General features: G+C 40.0%; 2 protein-coding genes across 3 annotated transcripts; both read right to left on the bottom strand.

The window, feature by feature from the left end:
* Positions 2,998 to 8,137, bottom strand: LOC109820118 (disease resistance protein RGA2-like). 2 transcript variants are annotated; one of them, XR_002241724.1, is made up of 3 exons: positions 6,291 to 8,137; positions 3,787 to 4,955; positions 2,998 to 3,653 (listed from the first exon to the last, which is right to left on the bottom strand). XR_002241724.1 is itself a non-coding variant. In XM_020386193.1 (3 exons), exons 1-2 carry the CDS (start codon positions 7,943 to 7,945, stop codon positions 3,842 to 3,844), a joined length of 2,769 nt encoding a protein of 922 aa, XP_020241782.1. In that variant the 5' UTR covers positions 7,946 to 8,137; the 3' UTR covers positions 2,998 to 3,653; positions 3,819 to 3,841. The 2 variants fall into 2 exon arrangements, 1 of the variants encoding a protein (XP_020241782.1); XM_020386193.1 differs by having other exon boundaries at positions 3,819 to 4,955.
* On the bottom strand, positions 12,653 to 13,486 carry LOC109821877. Its single transcript, XM_020388034.1, has one exon. It carries the CDS (start codon positions 13,484 to 13,486, stop codon positions 12,653 to 12,655), a length of 834 nt encoding a protein of 277 aa, XP_020243623.1.

Genomic DNA, 20,320 nt, shown 5'->3' on the forward strand with positions numbered 1-20,320 from the left:
TAAATAGTATGGTTAGGAATCTTGGTATGTTATTTGAGCATTCTTTACTTAGTTTGCGGTGTTCTCATTACACCAGTAACAAATACCTTGAGCATGGCCTCTTTATGAATGAATTATTGCCTAATAATCTTCTTTGAATGGTAGAATTCGGTACGATCTTTAGCTGCTTCGAACTCGGTTATGGATTCTTGAACGAAGCACAAGAAGCTCAGTGCTATTGTCGGAATCGAGTTGTGTGGTGAGTAATGGCATTTGTGAGAGTGAATTTGCGCCCCCCCCCCATGTTTGAGCTGCAATGGACAATTGAAGGATGTGACCTTGAAGAGTATCAAAGGGATCAAGGTGAACTGTTGTCGTCATTGTTATGCCTTTGCATAATTTGTAGGTAGTGTAGAGAAAGATGTTGTTGCTACTTACTAAGCACTTGGCGGAACTTATATTGATGTCTAGGAGGATGTTGTTGCTTCTTCCATCTATTCTTGCGATTTCATTCTGAATCAACTGTTTGTTTAGCATGACTCGATTAAATGAAAGTTGAAAATGAAAAAAAATCAGTTTTCTTGTACCAGTTCCAATTGGCCCTGTCCAAATAAAATGAATAAATGTATTTTCTTCGAACTCCTCTTCGTTTGATAATGCACACCTTAAATGCATATTTTTGTGTTGTGCAAATTTGCTATTACGTTCTCTTTCTAACGCAAGTCTTGTTCTCAAGATTTGTCTATGTTGGTGTAAGCCATCTTCTAGATGATCGGCTAGACAGTTAAGCAGATAACTTCTATAGAAGTGATCATTTCTAACCCAAGAGGTTTCAAACTCAGAATCTTCTTCAGAGTTGAGTTTCTCCTCAGAGACCACATAGTAGATTTTCAAGAGTTGCATTCTGAAGATCACTTTTCAACGTCATGCGTTGAAGTTGGAACCGTCAAAGTTTTCTTACTTAAGATAGTCCATTCCAAGAGTCCTTGCAAGATCCATGATATATCAGAATATTGTTTCAAGATTATTGGCGCCTGTGGTTAAATCTTTAAGATTGTTGGCGCATATGGTTAAATCTGGAATAATACAGATATAAAACAATAAAAACGAAAGAAAGCTAAAGTGTAGTAATTTAAAATTTTTAATTTAGCTGCTGTGTGTTTGTAAAACGTCGTGTTTAAAACAATAAACTTTAATGAGTTCAAAGTATTTCGAATGCGGGATGTTTGATAGGAAACATGCCTAAAGAGCTCACCTATGCATAAGTGGAGATTTGGCCTTCTTCTATGATGTCTTGTGGAAAGATATCTAGAGCCCTAGCAGAAATCAGGACATGCACATGGTCATAAATGTGCAAATGCAAGACAAAGACAAAGGCAAGTGGTTCAAAGTGAACACTACCATAAATGAGTTTGATCGTGTGATCGTTGGATTTTTAAAAATGTGCTGGTTCAAGTCTCTGTGACATCATGCATCTATCTTTTAATCAGTTGGTCTAAGGAGGATTTAAGTCCTTGCGATATCTACCTTATGCACAATGATTGAAACAACGACACCGTTGCATGATTTTAGTTTAAAAAACTTGTGGGGGATTGTTAGATATCTTATTAAACTAGTGGACCCCTAACTAATTGTTTCAAAGGAAAACGTGATTAGCCCAACTTTTACGGAAAGTAAAAAACAAGTGGACCCTCTTTTTGAAAATAGAAAAACACGTGCTTAATTTTTTGTGGGATTTTCAAAGGCTGGTGCCAAATTTCGTTGAAAGAGAAAAAGGTGGGCGGGCTCCACCACGGATCCCATCACTAGTAATATATTATTAGTGCATAGTATTTTTCCAAACGTTATAAATAGACCTTAAATTCTTAAGGAAAATTCATTCCAAAAATAATAATCAATATATATATATATATATGTCTTATAGATCAAGGAGATCGTTGTCTTGACCGAGAGGTCCTATATATCGATGAGATCTTGATAGTATTGGGTCAGTGCACACCAGAGTACTGTACTGTTGTTCTGGAAGCAATTTGGTCTTAGGATCCTTACACCGGAGTAGACTAAATATTGCTTTAAGCACAACGTTTTACAAACGCACAACAGCTGAGTTGGAAATTTTAAATTAATGCACTTCAGCTTTCTTTCAGTTTTTGTTGCTTTATATCTGTATTATTTCAGATTTAACTACATGCGCTAACAATCTTAAAACAATATTCTGATCTACCATGGATCCTGCAAGGACTCTTGGAGTGGACTATCTTAAGTTAGAGAACTTTGACGGTTCCAACTTCAACGCATGACGTCGGAAAGTGATCTTCGGGATGCAACTCTTGAAAATCTACTATGTGGTATCTGAGGAGAAACTCGACTCTGAAGAAGATTCTGAGTCTGAAGCCTGTTGGACTAGAGATGATCACTTCTGCAAGAGTTATCTTCTTAACTGCCTGACCGATCATCTAGCAGATGTTTACACTAACAGTTCATATACATGAGTGTCATCTTTTGATATAGACTGATGGACATTTGGTTATCAACTTTCAATTTGAGCACAGTTATATTTTTATATTTCTTTTGAATTTTTTGTACTTGCAACTCATTGAATATATGATAACATTTCATTTTTGTGAACGATCTATGAAAAGTTAATTTTTCTTAGAGAAGTTCATGATATATTTCATCTTCTACATTTTGGGTATGAGACAATTGTTTACATTTGAAGTATCACATATTTCTAGAGCATGAGATAATTGTTAACATTTGAAATATCACATGTTAAAAGTATCATATGATAAGAGTGTCTTTGCACATTTCTATTTTTGATTATTTGAAAGGGGTGGTGTTGATTTTTTTTTGAGAAGGCAGGTAAAGTAACCTAACCAGCCAGATCCTCAACAACACTTTGTGTCAAAAACAAAGGGACAGAAACAGACAAAAAATAAGAGGACCAAAAAGGGTGGTATTGATTTGAGTCATCTGGCTACTGTCTTGAGCTTTATCTTTTTCTCTTTGGTCTTACTATTTCAGTGATTTGGATAACTCAACTTTTAGTTCATGTTTGGAAAAAATAAAAGAACCTCACCATAATTGTGTTTGCATACAGATAAAGCCCTCAACAGAACAGGCTATAACAGAAGATGGCAATGGTATGTTAATAGAAAAGAATATAGTGTCTTTACCATCTTATTACATGGATATCAAATATTAATTTCTTTTATCTTTTGGTTAATATAAGTTGATATGATAAATTATTACTATTTACTATAACTTGAATGTCTTTGTTTAGGCAATGACTCTTGCCTTTAATCTTCATCTTATATTGAGCAACTGAAAGTTTATTAAGGTAAACTGTTATTCTGGTATCCCCTTGATTTCCCAACAATAGGAAAAATTATTTGCCGTCTACATCCAGTTTATAAAAAATTACAAGAAGATATCACAAAAGAAGGGGAGACAAAGAGAGGCAATAAAAATGTAGAGGAATTGCATTAGAAGGGTGAGGTAGCATGCTGGTAATGAAGACGCTGAGGATGTTCTTTATACTGGAGCTCACTGTCAAGCCACCATAGCCTATGTGTTTTACGAACGGGCAACAAATTCATCCATGTCTCAGCAATAAGAGTTGGTTCTGATCAACAATATCTCGAGGAGGCTATCGTCTGGAGCAGAAGGTGAGCCTGCATGATTTCATACACTTAACGGTTAGTATAAAGTTAAAAAAAGTCAATACGTATCAAATGATGTCAAGCAAGTGTGAGAAACATCAAAGAAGCGTTCAAAACTAAGAATATTGAAGAAAATCGAACATACATTTGGAAATGCAGCAACGTTCTATCACAAACCTTTATGGTACACTTCTGAATAGTCAAGGTGATGTAAGTCTTCTCAAACCTTCTGGCAAAGACATCAGCCGATCACAACGTTCTATCTTCAGCGACGTTATAAAATGGAGGTTTTTGAGGGCCTTAGTTGCCTTAGTCGAATCAAGATTAGGACAATCTACTATTTCCAAGTGCCTGAGTGACCTCGAGGATATCCGTGGAAGGTTTGACAGTTTCGAGCATCTTTTAATAATGAGCACTGAGAGACGGGGAAACGAGTCTTCTTTCTCTGATTCCCATGACTCCAGGCAAATCATGTCTAAGCAGTTGAGTTCTTCCAACGATGGAAATGCAGCTAGTTGAGTATTGAATCCATAGAAAGCTTTACCAAAGCACCTGGCGGCATCAAGTCCCCCAATCGTTAGACTCTTAAGTGATGGTAGCTCCCCAAGGGGTGGAAGACTCTCGCATCCTCTGCAGTTAATCAGAGTGAGTTCCACCAGATTTGGAAGACAGTAACTGTTAAGCCAACTGGCGAAGCTTTTTCCCTTGTACTCTTGTACTGATAATCTTTTCAGATACTTATGTGGCTGGAGTGCATCAAACACCTTATCAGAGCCTGGCAAATTTCTACAATTGCCTGCTTTCCATGATAAGGACAAAGTGTTGAGGTGTTCCTTCTCCTTCAAGTTTGCATCCCCCGCTTCTGATCCATTTTCAACATTCCCAAGGTATCTAATATCTAGTTTGCCTCGAAGATTGAGCGCCCCCAACTGTCGCATGTTGTACCCTTTCTCCTTACCCACAATGAATATCGGCAGTGTTTGCAGGAATTGCAGTTGACCGATTCGGTTCGGCATGTGGTCAAGGGATTCACATTCATCAACATCTAGATGCCTGAGGCTTTTCATCTTCCTCATCTTTGGAGGTAATTTACGAAGCTTTAAACACCTTTTCAATATCAGTGACTGTAAATTCTCGAGACCAGAGAGAGCTGCGGGTAAGCTTTCTATGTCAGTGCCAGAAAGGTTAATGTATCTAAGATGCATTATACCGCCCACCGAGTCTGGAAGAAATGTGACAGCACTGTTACTCAGATCTAATGCCCGCAAAAGTCGAAATTTATTGTAGATAGGACCTTGAACCTCAGGAGCAGACCTGATACAATACAAGCATAGCTTAGATTAACTTACACTAGCAAATTATTTGGAGCAACTTGCATTTATCTCACGGCCCCAATCACAAACTATAGTTTCAAACTGTAGGAACTAGGTATGATTATATTATTATTATTAATTACTAATGTTACTATTAGTATTATCAAATACTACTGAAATGCTAATGATCTAGATTCTTTAAATGATAATTTGTCAATCTATCTACATTAATAGAATCTAAACATCTTGCACCTTCCTAATCCCTAAGACCTCATCATGGGTGTAAATGGTTAGCGGCTATTTCAATTAGGAGCTAAGGTTTTTTTTCTTTTCTTTTTTCCCCAACACTGTTATGTTTATGGCTAATCATAACTGGCAAGCCTCCATGTCAGTTTCAACGAATTATGGTAGTATGATTTCAAGCAGAGCACATGTTAATATTTGATTCATGGATTTCCTGAGGTTAGCTATATTGTACGACTCAGGACACACATATTAGTAATCGTGTAGGATATCTTACATGAATGACTCATGATTCATGAAGTAAATGTTCTCTGTTTATAATCGTAAAATCAAATTCATTAACACTGGGGAAGTTATGATTGGCCATGTTATTGCACAGATCTGGGGACAAATGCGAGCCTTGCAGTGTGACAACTGGGACCAAGAAAATCCATTAGTACCACTAACCATTTTGGTTATAAGATCCTATCACTGCTTAATTTCAATAGCCAATCAAACTCGTTAATTTTCCTTTTGCCAACTTCTCCGTGTTGATTCCAATTCTAATAAGATTGCAATCAAAACTAGTTACTTTTCCTTGCCAAATTCTACTCTAATTGCTCCCATATTATGCAAAAGACAAACCAAGGACCAGAACCTATCCTTCATCAAAATCCTGTTCCTCTCCAAACCCAATTTACATCCAAGGTTTCGGGTCCCAGTCAGCAGATGGTTACACACAGAAAGTCACAGTTATAATATCCTTCCTAGGTAACTAATAGTAATTAATAAAAAAATGGTCAAGATCTTTGGTGTTGAGATTTATATTATACTTCTCAATTTGAGACCATTGCCTAAGTTATATACTTTTCTCAAAAAATGGTGGGAATATTTTTAAAGGGGCAACTTCACCATAAAAAAGTTGTTTTCCTGATGGTAATGTTTGATGGAATCATGGTAGTGTTATAGCATTAACAATTACAAAGCATCCACTGTTATTTTATTTTCTTTTGGGAGAGGATATTTGATCTTATGTAAATTTGCATGGATAAAAGTACTTTGCCCAAAATTTTTCAAAATTGTTGGAACTAGAACAGTGACCTTAGCGACATACCTTTGTGGACAATTTAATAGGCAGAGCGTGCGCAAATACACATTTTTAGGAACATCTGATACGGACCCGTAGCTAAAAAAGTGGCGGTTGATGCTGATTTCCATCTCACATCTTGCAAGATCATAGATGAGCGCATGTAATTTGAATGTCGTTGTTCTGCCTTCTTCGTCTTTCCGAAGGGGTTGGAAGAAGAACCTATCGAGAAGGTGCTGAAAGGTATCATGACCTATGTCTTCCACCTCCTTACTTCCTTTTGGTTGAATGAAATCATGGGCTATCCAGAGTTTGATTATAATGTCTCTGTCAATTTCGTAATCTCTGGGAAATACGGAACAATACGCCAAGCACCTGTATGCATGCTTGGGTAGGTGCTTATAACTCATCCTGAGTGTGTTTAAAATTTCATTCTCTTCGGCTAAGTTCCATATTTCAGAGTTTTTGACGGATAACCACTCAGCCTCATCTTTCTGGTGCATCAACCTCCCAAGAGCTTCTGCGGCCAGAGGCACTCCTTTGGATTTTCCTGCAATCTTCCATCCGATTTCTTCCAAGAACTGGTTTATATTCTGTCTTCCCTTAAATGCTGTTTGCGCAAATATTGACCAGCAAGAAGACTCTTTTAAACCTTCTAGGTGATAGGGGTTGGTTGTTTTCATTATATTTGCTACTTTATTGTTTCGGGTGGTTACTATGACTTTACTTCCATGTTCGCCTTCCTCTAAGATATGCTTAAGCTCATCCCAGTTCTTTCCGCTGTCATTCCAGACGTTGTCGAGAACCAGTAGGAATTTTTTTCCTTGTAATATTTGTTGAAGGCGCGTCTTCGTCTGATCCCAGTTTGGATTGTCAACATGATTCTGTGAGGCCGTAGGCTCTAAGGATTTTCTCCCAGGCAATATTTGTTGAAGGTGCGTCCTTAACCAATTCCAATATGACTTAACAACACGATTCTGCGAGGCTGCAGACTGTAGAATATCTTGTGCTATTTTCTTGACATCAATACCGTCAGACACCCAAACCCATATCATCAACCCATTTCTGAACTCCTCTGTCACCCGATTATCATTGAATGCCATCTTTGCGAGAGTTGTTTTCCCAATTCCTGGGATGCCGACGATCGGAATGACAGAGATCTTTTCCTGACAACTAGTGTCTCTTAGAAGTTCTACAATGACTTCTTTCTCTGCCACTCTCTCGTGGACTTCTGAATGAGGAAGAGAAGGGTCAGTTGCTTCTTGAACTGCAACTGTGACGTTATTTCCTCTGGCATCCGAAAGGAAGCCTTTCTCTTTGCCAAGTGCCTCTATTATCTCCTTAATATCCTTAATATCATGAGCAGGCCCATTGATATATGGAAATTTACTGGAGAGTGGGAAGAGTTGACCTTTCTTCAGGAAGAAACTGTCGAGCAGGATCGTGGCCTCGTCAACCGCATCCTGAAGCTTTCGCAGCCATTGCTGCATTTCTCGGTTGTGGCTCGGCATCTCTTCGGAGGCCTGAAGCATGGTTTCGATCGTTGACAGCGTGCTGACGAGTTTCCTTAGCTCCAACTTTGCATCCCATGCTAATCCCAGCTCCCGGTTGAGCAGCGTGCCTGCATTTGCGGTGAGCGTGCTCACAAGGGCAGAGACCATGAGCGCTTCAACGACCACCATTGTGGAGGAAAAGAAACGGAGGGATGTGGATGTGGGTTTCGTTTGAGGATTGTTCAGGGATTTGCAGGTTTTTGCTGCAGCTATAAGATGCCCCAGCAAATGGTTGGTTGACCTGAAGAATGCTAACAGTCAATTTTTTTTAATATATTACAACTACTTGTGTATTGTATACAATAAATTTACGTAATAGGATCCCACATAAATTCAAGTTGACTTGTCATGCTCCCATCTGCTTTGGTCCTTGTGCCGTGCCTTAAATTAGGGGTAGTAATTAATGGGATCCGATAACCTAACCTGATCCGTATTCAATCAGGATTTTAGATTTAGATCTTTGAATCATATAGCATGCGAGGTCTAGATATGAATCCTAAAATGTATGTAGTTTCCTAGTTGGCTTAGATATAAACCTTCAAATTCGACATCTTACTAAGTACTTGTATAGATTGATTTATTTAAATTTTTAAAGGAAAACCACTTCTTTTTCTGTAACATGATTTGAGTATTGCCCATTAATTTGGTCTGGCTTTACTATGAATGAGTTTTCGTCGAAAACAGAAGGAAAAAAAAAAAAGAGCGAAAGAGAGGCTCACAAATTTTTGTTTAATTTCAGTACGTTGAACATCGGACAACGGATTCTGAATCTGATGAGTTATTGGGTTTGGATCATCAAGTGGACCATATAAGTTTCTTATAGTCGGGGTTAGTTTCTCACGTTGGTTTCAAAATGGAAAATGCAGTAGGATCCGACCCGAACCGAGCATTTTATCTTCAGTATATGCAATCATTATTTGTTTATGCCCTGCAGTTCTAGCTCCTTCGTCCAATTTTAAACTGATGCGTCATAGCTACGGTGGTTCACGTATCATAATCAATGACTTTTTCCTCACCTTACCTCAGTATTGCGCGAGGCAATTTTAAATGAAACGTTTAGGCTCTTAATTTGTTTCTTAATCTTGCATAAATTGGTCTTGTTAGTTTTCATTTGAAAGAAAATGCAGCGAGTACATTACTAATTTTTTTTTATGGGCAAGTTGCATTTATTTAACCCCCACCACCAACTTCCTAGAAGCGGCATAACCAGTATCTGTTTGGGGGAACTTGGTCTCCCAAATGTTTTTGGAACATTCACCCACAGTATATATCATCATATGAATGAAACACACAAAAGTCCTACTGCTTGATAGAAATTTTCATAACATTATTAATGACAGACTTTTGCAGTCAATTTGGTGTTTACATTGAATATAACCAACACCCAGCGGACAAATTTTCAAAACCAACCTTTTTCGGTTTTTATTTGCAAAAACCGACCGCTTTTGAAGATAATTACAAAAACCGACATGTTTTCAGCCCAGCGCTGAAAACAGGTCGGTTTTTGTAAAAAGTTTTCCGAAACATCACGGGAGTTCAATTCCCGTGATGTTTATTGAGAAATTAAACTTCACGGGAGTTGAACTCCTGTGAAGTTTAATTTCTTCTTAAAACTCCACGGGAGTTGAACTCCCGTGGAGTTACATTCAATATCGCCAGACAACCGATCTCTGGGAAGTTGGGACTGCAACTTCACGGGAGTTGAACTCCCGTGAAGTTGCAGCTCCTCCAAAACATGCACAGCCTGCTGTGCATGTTTTGTATACGTACCTGTTAACTCATATATATGCCAATTTATTTGCAAACAACAATATATACATGATTCAACCATGAATTAAACACACACGATTATGTATATGAACAATAATTTATCTTCAAAAGTTTAGTATTTGAAAATTCAGGAAAGTTACAAATTTTAACAAAATAAGTTCAAATACAACCCAATATAGCTCCCCTCCTTCCTCTCCCTCTCTTCCTCCCCCTCGCTCTTCCCCGCCCCTTGGGTTCCTACTGATGAGCCTCAACTATCTGAGTATCCGTTGTGTATGAACTGCGAAGTGCCGCTCCATCGGATGTGAATGCCGGTTCGGCTCCATCGGCATCGAAGTGCCGAACTCATCGGCATGCGAAGTGCCGGCGTCATCATCACGTGGCCGTCGACGTCGAGCGTACGCCTGTCCAAATGAGCGAGACCTGTCCTCACGGCCTGCGAACTCGTCGACGTGAGTCTTATGAAACACCTGCGCTATGGTCTTTTTAATCCTGCTGAGGAGTCCTAACGTCGCCGAATCCTGAATCTCAGGCACGGTGACATCAATATCAGCCTCAATGCTATCTAAAACACGAACCTGCGTGGTAAACAATTTATTAAGTATCAACTCAATAAAAAATGTTATAATTTAGCTTAGAAACTTACGTAATCTCTCTCGTTCATCCCACTAGGAATGTAACTATCTGTCGGTGGGCGTGACATGTGTCCAGCTAAGGGCTGTGGGTCACGCGTGATCCATCTACGTGTGATACCCCAATACCAATGCATATACACGGTATAGTCAATAGCTATGGGCCTCGTATCCTGTATGCAATCCCACCTGTGAACCCACCTGTCTATGTAGGCCGCACGGACTACGGCCCAGTCAGTCCGGTGCGATGTAGGCCGCCGCCGATGATTGATCTGCTCGACAGGATCTGGAATATGCTGAGAGAGCGTAAACTGCAGTATCACACGGTCCGGGACATGCATCTCTACGATCTCCCAACAGATCAATGGAACTCTGGCTCTCCACAAGTCGGGACTATCTCGGCAGATAGGTGCAAGAGAATGCATATCGAGCTCCGGCGGTGTATAGGGTCTCCACTTGAACTGAAATAAAATAAAAAATTTATCAGTATCATACAGAAAAACTATAATATTCATACTATTCATACTTCTTGAGTTTTATATTTACCTGTTCGTGTTGGAGGCCATCAAGCTCATTTCGGTAAAACTAACGGTGACGCGTCGCTGATCTGTACTGAGCGTATCGCACGTTATACCTATATGCAGAATAGCAAATATATAAGTACAAATATTCAGGTTACGAATGAAATATGTGTGTGTACAATTATACCTGTATGCCAACGGATACTGCCCCTCCAAGTCACGGTGCATAAGTAAAGTGGGTCGTCCAATATGAATGCGCTCCCATGACCAAATCTGTATCAATGTACAGCATCCCTTGAATTCTTTATTCTGCATCAGAGATACTCTACTCAATTCTCGATACAAATATGCCAACACCGCACTGCCCCACGATAGTGCCCCGCATACACCAAAATCCTCCAGCAGTGGCAGCCATCGTGCATGTACGAGAGTCTTGCTCGCATCAGGAAATAATACGCACCCTATCATGTGCAATATGTATGCACGAGCATGAAACTGGAGCGTCTCAATAGAGGCATCCTCTGGTATATCGCTCTGAAATGTCTGACGAAGCCACGATAGCTTCATCGCACCACTCCTCAAGTCGGGAACCTGACCAAGAAGCCTAGCACATACATCCGGCCAACTATGATCATCGGTGCTCGTAACTGCCGGTCCATCGATCCGGAGTCCAAGTATGACGGCCACGTCATGTAAGGTGATGGTGCACTCCCCTATATGCATGTGAAAGGTGTTGGTCTCTGGTCTCCACCTCTCAATAAGTGCAGTGATGAGCGGCCAATCAAGCCTAATATAACGAATCGTCGAACACGGTCAAAAACCGACCTGAGCGATCAGTAGTAGTACCCTCTCATCCTCAATGACCCAAGCCGAATGACTCTGGGAATGCTTGATCATCGTGATGTCTGGTACGGGCTGCACATAAAACCAGAATCAGTTTTAAGTATATTCATAAAAAAATTACATTAATCGAAGAAATATATATCTAATTTATTCGTATTACCTCTCCCGAACCAATATGGTCTGAACAATGACTCGCCTGAAGGTACAAAACGTCGGGACGAAAACACTCTTTGTACGTTTGTTGATAGTTGTATGCAGAATACCAAGCCGCGACAAATTCATAATGTTAAATGCGAGCACCACCCTGTAGGTCGGAGCAAGCTGCTACAACATGTGAACAAGGAATCCATTGTAGTTGCGGTACATTGTAAGTGCACGTACAAGTGTGATCCACCAACATATTGACTTTGTAAGAGCGACTTTCTCTATAGGTTATTCCCTCGAGCACCTCCCATTCATTAAAACTATATCGTACGACCTGAAAGGACCGAGCTTGTACAATCCGAGCCGCTAGCATTTCATCAACCTTCGGTGTTAGCTGGGAGCGCATATTTTCACCAAGTTCTCGACGTCGAACAAAGAATTTATTAAGCCTGTAAAAAGTTTTAGCAACTAGTGCCTGTATTGGCATGCCGCGTGCTCCCCTGAGCACGCCATTGAAGCTCTCAGACGCGTTCGTAGTCATCATACAGAACCGTCGACCGCCATCCTCACATAAAGCCCACTTATCAACATTGTTTGGACCCAAACTAGTTTCGATCCAATCATGTGCAGCTCGTGAAATGAACTTAATCCTCTCTCGTATTTGTTCATAAACATATTTTTCTGTTGCACAACCGGCTTGCCAAAGTAAGTCTTGAACCTGAGCGTTTCCATACTTCTTCTTGAAGTTGTCTCTAATATGTCGCAAGCAATAGCGATGTGCATGTGGTGGCGGGAAATGTCGTTAGAGTGCTCTTGGAATTCCTTTCATCCTATCGGATATGAATGTAATCGGCCGCGTCCCCACACTAAGGATATGATATCTAATGCATGTAAAAAACCAAGCCCAATTCTCTGTGTTTTCAACATCAACCACTGCGACGAAACCCCTCAATACATGGCCCAAATGCCCAAAATACACCGGTGAACCGCCGTTCTCCGCCATCAACGGGGTCCGAAGATACTTCGTAGACAGTCCCCGGATTTTCTCTTTTGAGTGCTTCAAGATAATGAGGTAAGATCTCATACGAATTATCCCAATCCCCGAATATTTTTATCATCGCCTTCCTCCTAGCATTCCAACACTTGTGATATGATACATCCAAGTTGGTGGCTTTATGCACTAAAAGACGGATATCTTTCGGTCTTAGATCAAGATCCTCCCTCAGATGTGGTAAAATCAATCGATATATAAAAGAAGATGACTCATTCTTGTTATTCATCTCTAATCGAGGATTGCTACAAGTGTGGAGTCCATTGTATGCCGTGATTTTGAATTGCCCACCTACTCTTGAACCCGAGCGTGAATTAAGCTTCCACGGACACCTCGCATTGCCGTCGTGGTGTCCACTATTATTTTCGACATCGTCATCTTTGCGATAGAAACAAACCACATTATAGCTTGTAGTATTATTTTTGGTTGGCCTGAACTTCACATTTTTTGCAATGGAATACGTGCGAATAGCATAGATTAATTTCTCCTTACTATCGTAAAGATCTCCCTTCATGAATGAGAAGTCCTCGGCCTGTGTATCAACACCGCTATTAGTGCCAATAGGAACACTTTCCATCGCGGAGTTATCAATCCATTCATCTCCTTGAAGTTCATCGGGTGGCGGATCCTCTAAAACGACATACTCATTATTAACATAACATCCGTCGATGTGTTGGTTTTCCCCGTCATCACGATCTATCAAGGTCATGCTATTAATTTGTAATCCCTACTCTTCATCATCATTCTCGGATTCGACACTTGCATTATCTTCTTGAATTCCCGTGTTTGTATCGAAAGCATTCGAAGTGCCCACGAACGAAGGACCGCTCATGTATTGTGATTGTGTCCAACATTCATCTTGTTGAGGAGATAAAAAGCCTACAGAATCAACTTCAGGATCCTCCAACATGCGGGAATACATTCCTTGGGAGTTCAACGATTTGCCCAAATCCCTCTGCTGTTTTTCAATGAACAATTCGATCGAACGCTTCTCGTCGTGTAAGACATGAATGAGACCCATATCGTAGTAACTTGATATTTGAATGCCACTTGTTCTGTTCCCCAGTACAGGATAATTACAAACCACACTGAGGTGATACTCACGTGAGTTAGTTAATGTAAGTTTGTGTAATTCATTAACCAACTCATCGAAAGTACACGATTTTGTTATGAACAACGGTCTCGTCGTGCCTCCTTCATAAACGGATCATAAGAACAGAGAATTACGATTCGATCGTTCATCGTTAAACTCTGAAGAGTGAAAAATTCAAGATCAATATTACACGAAAAGCAAAATAAATATTGATTGTTACTAATTTTTACATTTAGGTAGTAACTCTAATTTCCACATTAATTCATAATTTCACCTCTAAATGCACAAAATTATTTGATTTTTCTTCACAAAATTCGTAAATAATCCACAAAATTATTGATAATTTCCCCTCTAATTTCACAAAATTATTGATAATTTCCCTACTAATTCTGCAAAAATTATTGATAATTTCCACACTAATTTTTCACAAATTTCACAAAATTATTGATAATTTCCCCTCTAATTTTCACATTTTTTGATAATTTCCCCTCTAATTTTCACATTTCCTCACAAAATTCGTAAATAATTGTGAAATTTCCACACTAATTCCACATTGATAATTTCCACACTAATTCTTCACAAATTTCACAAAATTATTGATAATTTCCCCTCTAATTATTTCCCCTCTAATTTTCACATTTATTGATAATTTCCCCTCTAATTTTCACATTTCTTCACAAAATTCGTAAATAATTGTGAAATTTTCACACTAATTCCACAAAATTATTGATAATTTCCACACTAATTCTTCACAAATTTCACAAAATTATTGATAATTTCCCCTCTAATTTCACAAAATTATTGATAATTTCCACACTAATTCTTCACAAATTTCACAAAATTATTGATAATTTCCCCTCTATTTTTCACATTTATTGATAATTTCCCCTCTAATTTTCACATTTCTTCACAAAATTCATAAATAATTCACAATTAAATTCTAAAATCTAGATTTTTTTTGGGCAAATCTTCACGGGAGTTGAACTCCTGTGAAGATTTATATATAAATTAAACTTCACGGGAGTTGAACTCCCGTGAAGTTTCGGAAAATTTTTAACAAAAACCGACCTGTTTTCAGCGCTGGGCTGAAAACAGGTTGGTTTTTGTAATTATTTTCAAAAGCGGTCGGTTTTTGCAAATAAAAACCGAAAAAGGTTGGTTTTGAAAATTTGTCCAACACCCAGACCCAAACAAACGCCCTAAAGATATAATAGTAATAAATAAAATAAAAATAATGATAAAATAAGTAAGTACGAGTGTATTTGTGTTGCATGCATACGTTGTCAGGACCGTATCTGTGCAATCGACTTAGTTTGATGAATAACAAACCTTCGTGTTGGTCTAATATAAGTTTGAGATATTTTATACAGGTTCTAAGAAGTTAGAATCAAGTTTGAAAGTGTATAGAGTGAGACGACAAGTTAATCACAGCCGCTTTTGGAAAAATACCAAGAGTGAACATCATGTTTGGGCATATGGGAGTGTCCGTATCTTCGTCATGAATCCCACAAGAATAAGCAGAACTCAATTTGGAGATGTATAGCTCGAGATATGAATGTTTTAGTTAAACAACGTCGAAACATCAGGTTCGAAACATACGCCTAGACTAAAACTTGCACGACCTATTGTTCGCGGGAAAAATCGTAGCTTTCTTCATTGATTCCATTACACACTCTTGTAATAGTTTATCGATTACAAAAATCCGATCTTTTTGTAAGATTCGGTTACAACGAGATCAAAAGAAAAGGAAAATTACAACTCTTTCCTTATTTGTCGAATGAATCACGAGCTCCTGTTTTGCGGTCACTCGCTTGAGTGGGTTCTTCGCCTGCGCCGGGGTTTATCCGTGGACCACCGCGCGATCTAGATCCGGTCGGATCTACGCAGTATGACGGGTATTATTTCGCAAAGGAAATAATAGCCGGGGGGATTAATTCACCAAGGAAATAATCGCCCTAGTTCTCGGGATCAAATGCAAAGCTTTGATCCGGAGTATGACTACGCAGATCTGAGATCCGGTTCCTCTCGAACTCTTACCTTATTTGGCGTTGACGATCGCTGAGCACCGGATCTGGATGAGCAAGTCCTCAAAGTCCCAAAGCTTCAATCTTTCTAAGTTTCGAGCCTTGAATCCAGCAGAGCTTCGCCTCCAAAAGTTCCACAAGTTCCGAGACACCTTTGGGTGTCTCGGCCAGGTCCGAGACACCTTTGGGTGTCTCGGTGCTATTTTGGTCATAACTTTCTCATATGACCTCCAAATGACATGATTCCAGATGTATTGGAAAGCTGACAAAAATATCTATAACTTTCCTGTTTTGCGTTTCTTCAGATTCAAAACGAATCATGGTCAAAATAGCTTTACAAGTTCCGAGACACCTTTGGGTGTCTCGGCCAGGTCCGAGACACCTTTGGGTGTCTCGGCGTTATTTTGGTTATAACTTCCTCATATGACTTCCAAATAACCTGATTTCAAATGTGTTGGAAAGCTGATAAAAATATCTACAACTTTCCTGTTTTGAATTTCTTCAGATTCAAAACGAATCATGGTCAAAACAGCTCCACAAGTTCCGAGACACCTTTGGTGTCCCAGTTCAGTCTGAGACGTTCCGTTATGCCTGTTTGTTCGTTTTCGCCGTAACTTCTTCATCCGAACTCTGATTTGAATGATCCAAAGTGCGTTGGAAAGCCGGAGAGGAGATCTACAAGCTCCAATGATTGGATCATTATGGAGTCAACTGGGACACGAGGGGCGTTGCGCCTTTTGTAAGCGACGCGGGGCTCCCGATCAATTCGTATCCTCGTTATTCTGAAACTCCGTTGCTTCACATAGTTCGCCGATTCACTTCAAGCGCTCATCGACATCAATCAAGCTTCTGTGACTTGGATAGTGACGTTCATCATCTTCTTAACACTGAGCCTTTCGTGGAGACCTATAGGCAATTTTCGATGCCTACAGATACCCCCTCCAAAGCGTTCCAGACTCGTTTCTTTTATAGAAGAGGCTGGAATACTTTGGATATGATTGGTCCAGCCTTCGATCGGTGTAAAGGACCTGTAGTTAGCTTCAACTCTTGGCTCCTTTGATTTTTAGTCTATTCGATGATTTGACGAATAGCCGAAGTCCTTCCAGCGCTGCGTTTATCGACTGGCCGTCGTTGGAGTCTCGAGTCTACTACCGGTGAGTTGAGTTTGGCTCGTGTCATTGAGTTGACTTTGAACTGACTATCTCCGTCATGATATATTGATTCGCGTTGACATTTTGATCGCAACGCGTTGACCGGTGTTGACCTAGGGTTACACGTTGACCGGCGTTGACCTAGGGTTACGCGTTGACCGGCGTTGACCCTAGGGTTTCGAACGTCGTACGTCGACACAGTTTATACTCGTACGTTTATTGGAGCATACACAGTTTAAGCTCTTAAGGTATTGGAGCATGGTGGTCCCAAGTGTCGGAGCTGCAGGACCAACTGTTAAAGCTGATTCATCTGCATTTATGGATCTTATTTTAATATTTTTGGATAATCGAGTCGGATTTTTGGCTAACCCCCAGCCATCAACGGGTTTGATGAGCCTTTACCGACTACCGTTTGAGTCGGGCTAGCATGCAGATTGTTTAGATCCGTTCTGCACGTGACGTTAAGCTAAAAGAGTTAACCCTTTTAGTGCTACGATATTGAATACATAGACTTCGTCTTTCTCCTGTGAAAAGACTATCTCACGGGAATAGATTACCCGACGACGCGTGTTAGGCGTTGACTTTAGGATTTTTAGCTAACCCCCAGCCTTCAACAGATTTGATTAGCCTTTACCGACTACCGTTTGAGTCGGGCTAGCATGCGGATTGTCTAAATCCGTTCCGCGCGTTGACTTTAGGATTTTTAGCTAACCCCCAGCCTTCAACAGATTTGATTAGCCTTTACCGACTACCGTTTGAGTCGGGCTAGCATGCGGATTGTCTAAATCCGTTCCGCTGTGACGTTGTGCTAAGAGAGTTAACGCTCTTAGTGCTACGATATTGAATACGTAGACTTCGTCTTTCTCACGGGAATAGACTACCCGGCAACGCGTGTTAGACATAGGCTTTGGGATTTTTGGCAAACCCCCAGCCATCAACGGGTTTGATGAGCCTTTACCGACTACCGTTTGAGTCGGGCTAGTATGTGGATTGTAACGCTGTGCTAAGAGAGTGAATTCTCTTAGACTTTGTGCTATGATGTTGAATACATAGGCTTTGCTATTGTTACGGGAATAGGCTACCCGGCAACACGGGTTAGGTGTTGACTTATCCTTACTTAGGATTCAGGATAAAATTCCCCGTGCGTGTGAGGCACGGATTATGGTGTTATTAATAACATCCTGCCACAATGTTGAATATGTGGTCTTTTGTCCTTTTTTACGGTCAAAGACTAACCGGCAACGCGTGTTAGACGTAGGCTTTGGGATTTTTGGCAAACCCCCAGCCATCAACGGGTTTGATGTGCCTTTACCGATTACCGTTTGAATCGGGCTAGCATGTGAATTATTAAACCCGTTTCACATGTGACGTTGTGCTAAGAGAATTGCTTCCCTTAGACTTAATGCTATGATTTTGATTACATAGACTTCGTCTTTCTCACGGGAATAGACTACCCGGCAACGCGTGTTAGGCGTTGACTTATCCCTACTCAGGCTTCGGGATAAAATTCCCCGTGCATCGAGTGCCCGGATTTGACAATCGTGTCTTTTCTAAAAGCAAAGACAGATTGAGAAACGGGAGAGGAAGAATTTTATATTCTATCTCCCGGTGCTGAAGAGGAAGAATTTTATATTCTATCTTCGGCCGGAAAGGAGACTTGGGGTGGGATCTCCACCCCCAGAATCCAGAATGGTGAAACTAGGAGTGGGATCTCCACTCCGAGAATCGAAAAGATTCAGATAACCCTAACTGTCGGAAGGTTTGGTTACTGAACCAAAGATGAATTTCTCGTTTATCGAGAGTGAATTGTGATTTTGGTCCTAACTGTAGGAAGGTTTGACCAAGCAGGAGTTTGAGATGATCCTAACTGTCGGAAGGTTTGATCACTCGATTTTGAAAGTGGACCTCTCGTTCGTTGGGAGAATCGAGAGGGGATTTTGATTGTGGTCCTAACTGTATGAAGGTTTGACCAAGCAGGAGTTTGAGACGATCCTAACTGTCAGAAGGTTTGATCGCTCGATTTGAAGGTGGACCTCTCATTCGTTGGAGGAATCGAGAGGGGACTTTGGCTTTGGCCCTAACTTTTACAGGTTTGACCAGAAAACACAGAAAGTGGAATACGGGTAGCAAAGAAAGTGCCAACTCGTGTCATCACTCAAAGGGAGATTTTAACGCTAGGCGTTTAGGACCTAGCATGTTAAATCTGAGAAATGCCAATGACTGGCAGATGGAAATGTTGGTGGGTCCACTGTCGTTTGATTTGATCAGCGGGTGGTTTGGTGAGGGAAGATTAACCTATCAGAGGATTGGATCTCTTCTCACAAAAATAACTCATAAGAGTTAGGGAATAAGAAGGGACATTCTGACTTTTAGAGTTTGAATGTGAATTTCTTGTTCACCAATTCCACAATGATTGGGTTATCCCTAAGAATACCCCTGTGGTATTCTTTCGGGAACTTCCCGATGCATTGGATAATCCACCCCCAGTTTCTCTCTTGGAACTGGGTTTGACTTTGTTATCTGGCCGGGTTATCCTTAATAATATTAGTGTAATATCCTCCAGGAACTTCCCCTCAATGGTAGGAAATAGTTTAGACTCATATACCTGTTGGAGTATCAGGGAGCAGTTTAACCTCATATACCGGTAGGAGGAATGAGAAACAGTTTATACTCGTATACTCTTTGGAGTGAGAAGCAGTTTATACTCTTATACTTATCGGAGTATCTGGGAGCAGTTTAACCTCTTATACCGGTAGGAGGATCAAGAAGCAGTTTATACTCTTATACTTATCGGAGTATCGAGAAACAGTTTATACTCTTGTACTCTTTGGAGTATTGAGGAACAGTTTATACTCTTATACTCTTTGGAGTATTGAGAAACAGTTTATACTCTTGTACTCTTTGGAGTATTGAGGAACAGTTTATACTCTTGTACTCTTTGGAGTATTGAGGAACAGTTTATACTCTTGTACTCTTTGGAGTATTGAGGAACAGTTTATACTCTTGTACTCTTTGGAGTATTGAGGAACAGTTTATACTCTTGTACTCTTTGGAGTATTGAGGAACAGTTTATACTCTTGTACTCTTTGGAGTATTGAGGAACAGTTTATACTCTTGTACTCTTTGGAGTATTGAGGAACAGTTTATACTCTAGAATTTAAAATCTAACTACAAAATAAATTACAAAATCTAAACTATAAAATAAATTGCAAGAATTACATGCAAGAAAATAAATCTACTCTATAAGCATGAAATAAATCTAATCTATGAGCATG

This window comes from Asparagus officinalis, chromosome 8 (assembly GCF_001876935.1).
Source record: "Asparagus officinalis chromosome 8, Aspof.V1, whole genome shotgun sequence".
Classification (NCBI taxonomy): Eukaryota; Viridiplantae; Streptophyta; class Magnoliopsida; order Asparagales; family Asparagaceae; genus Asparagus; species Asparagus officinalis.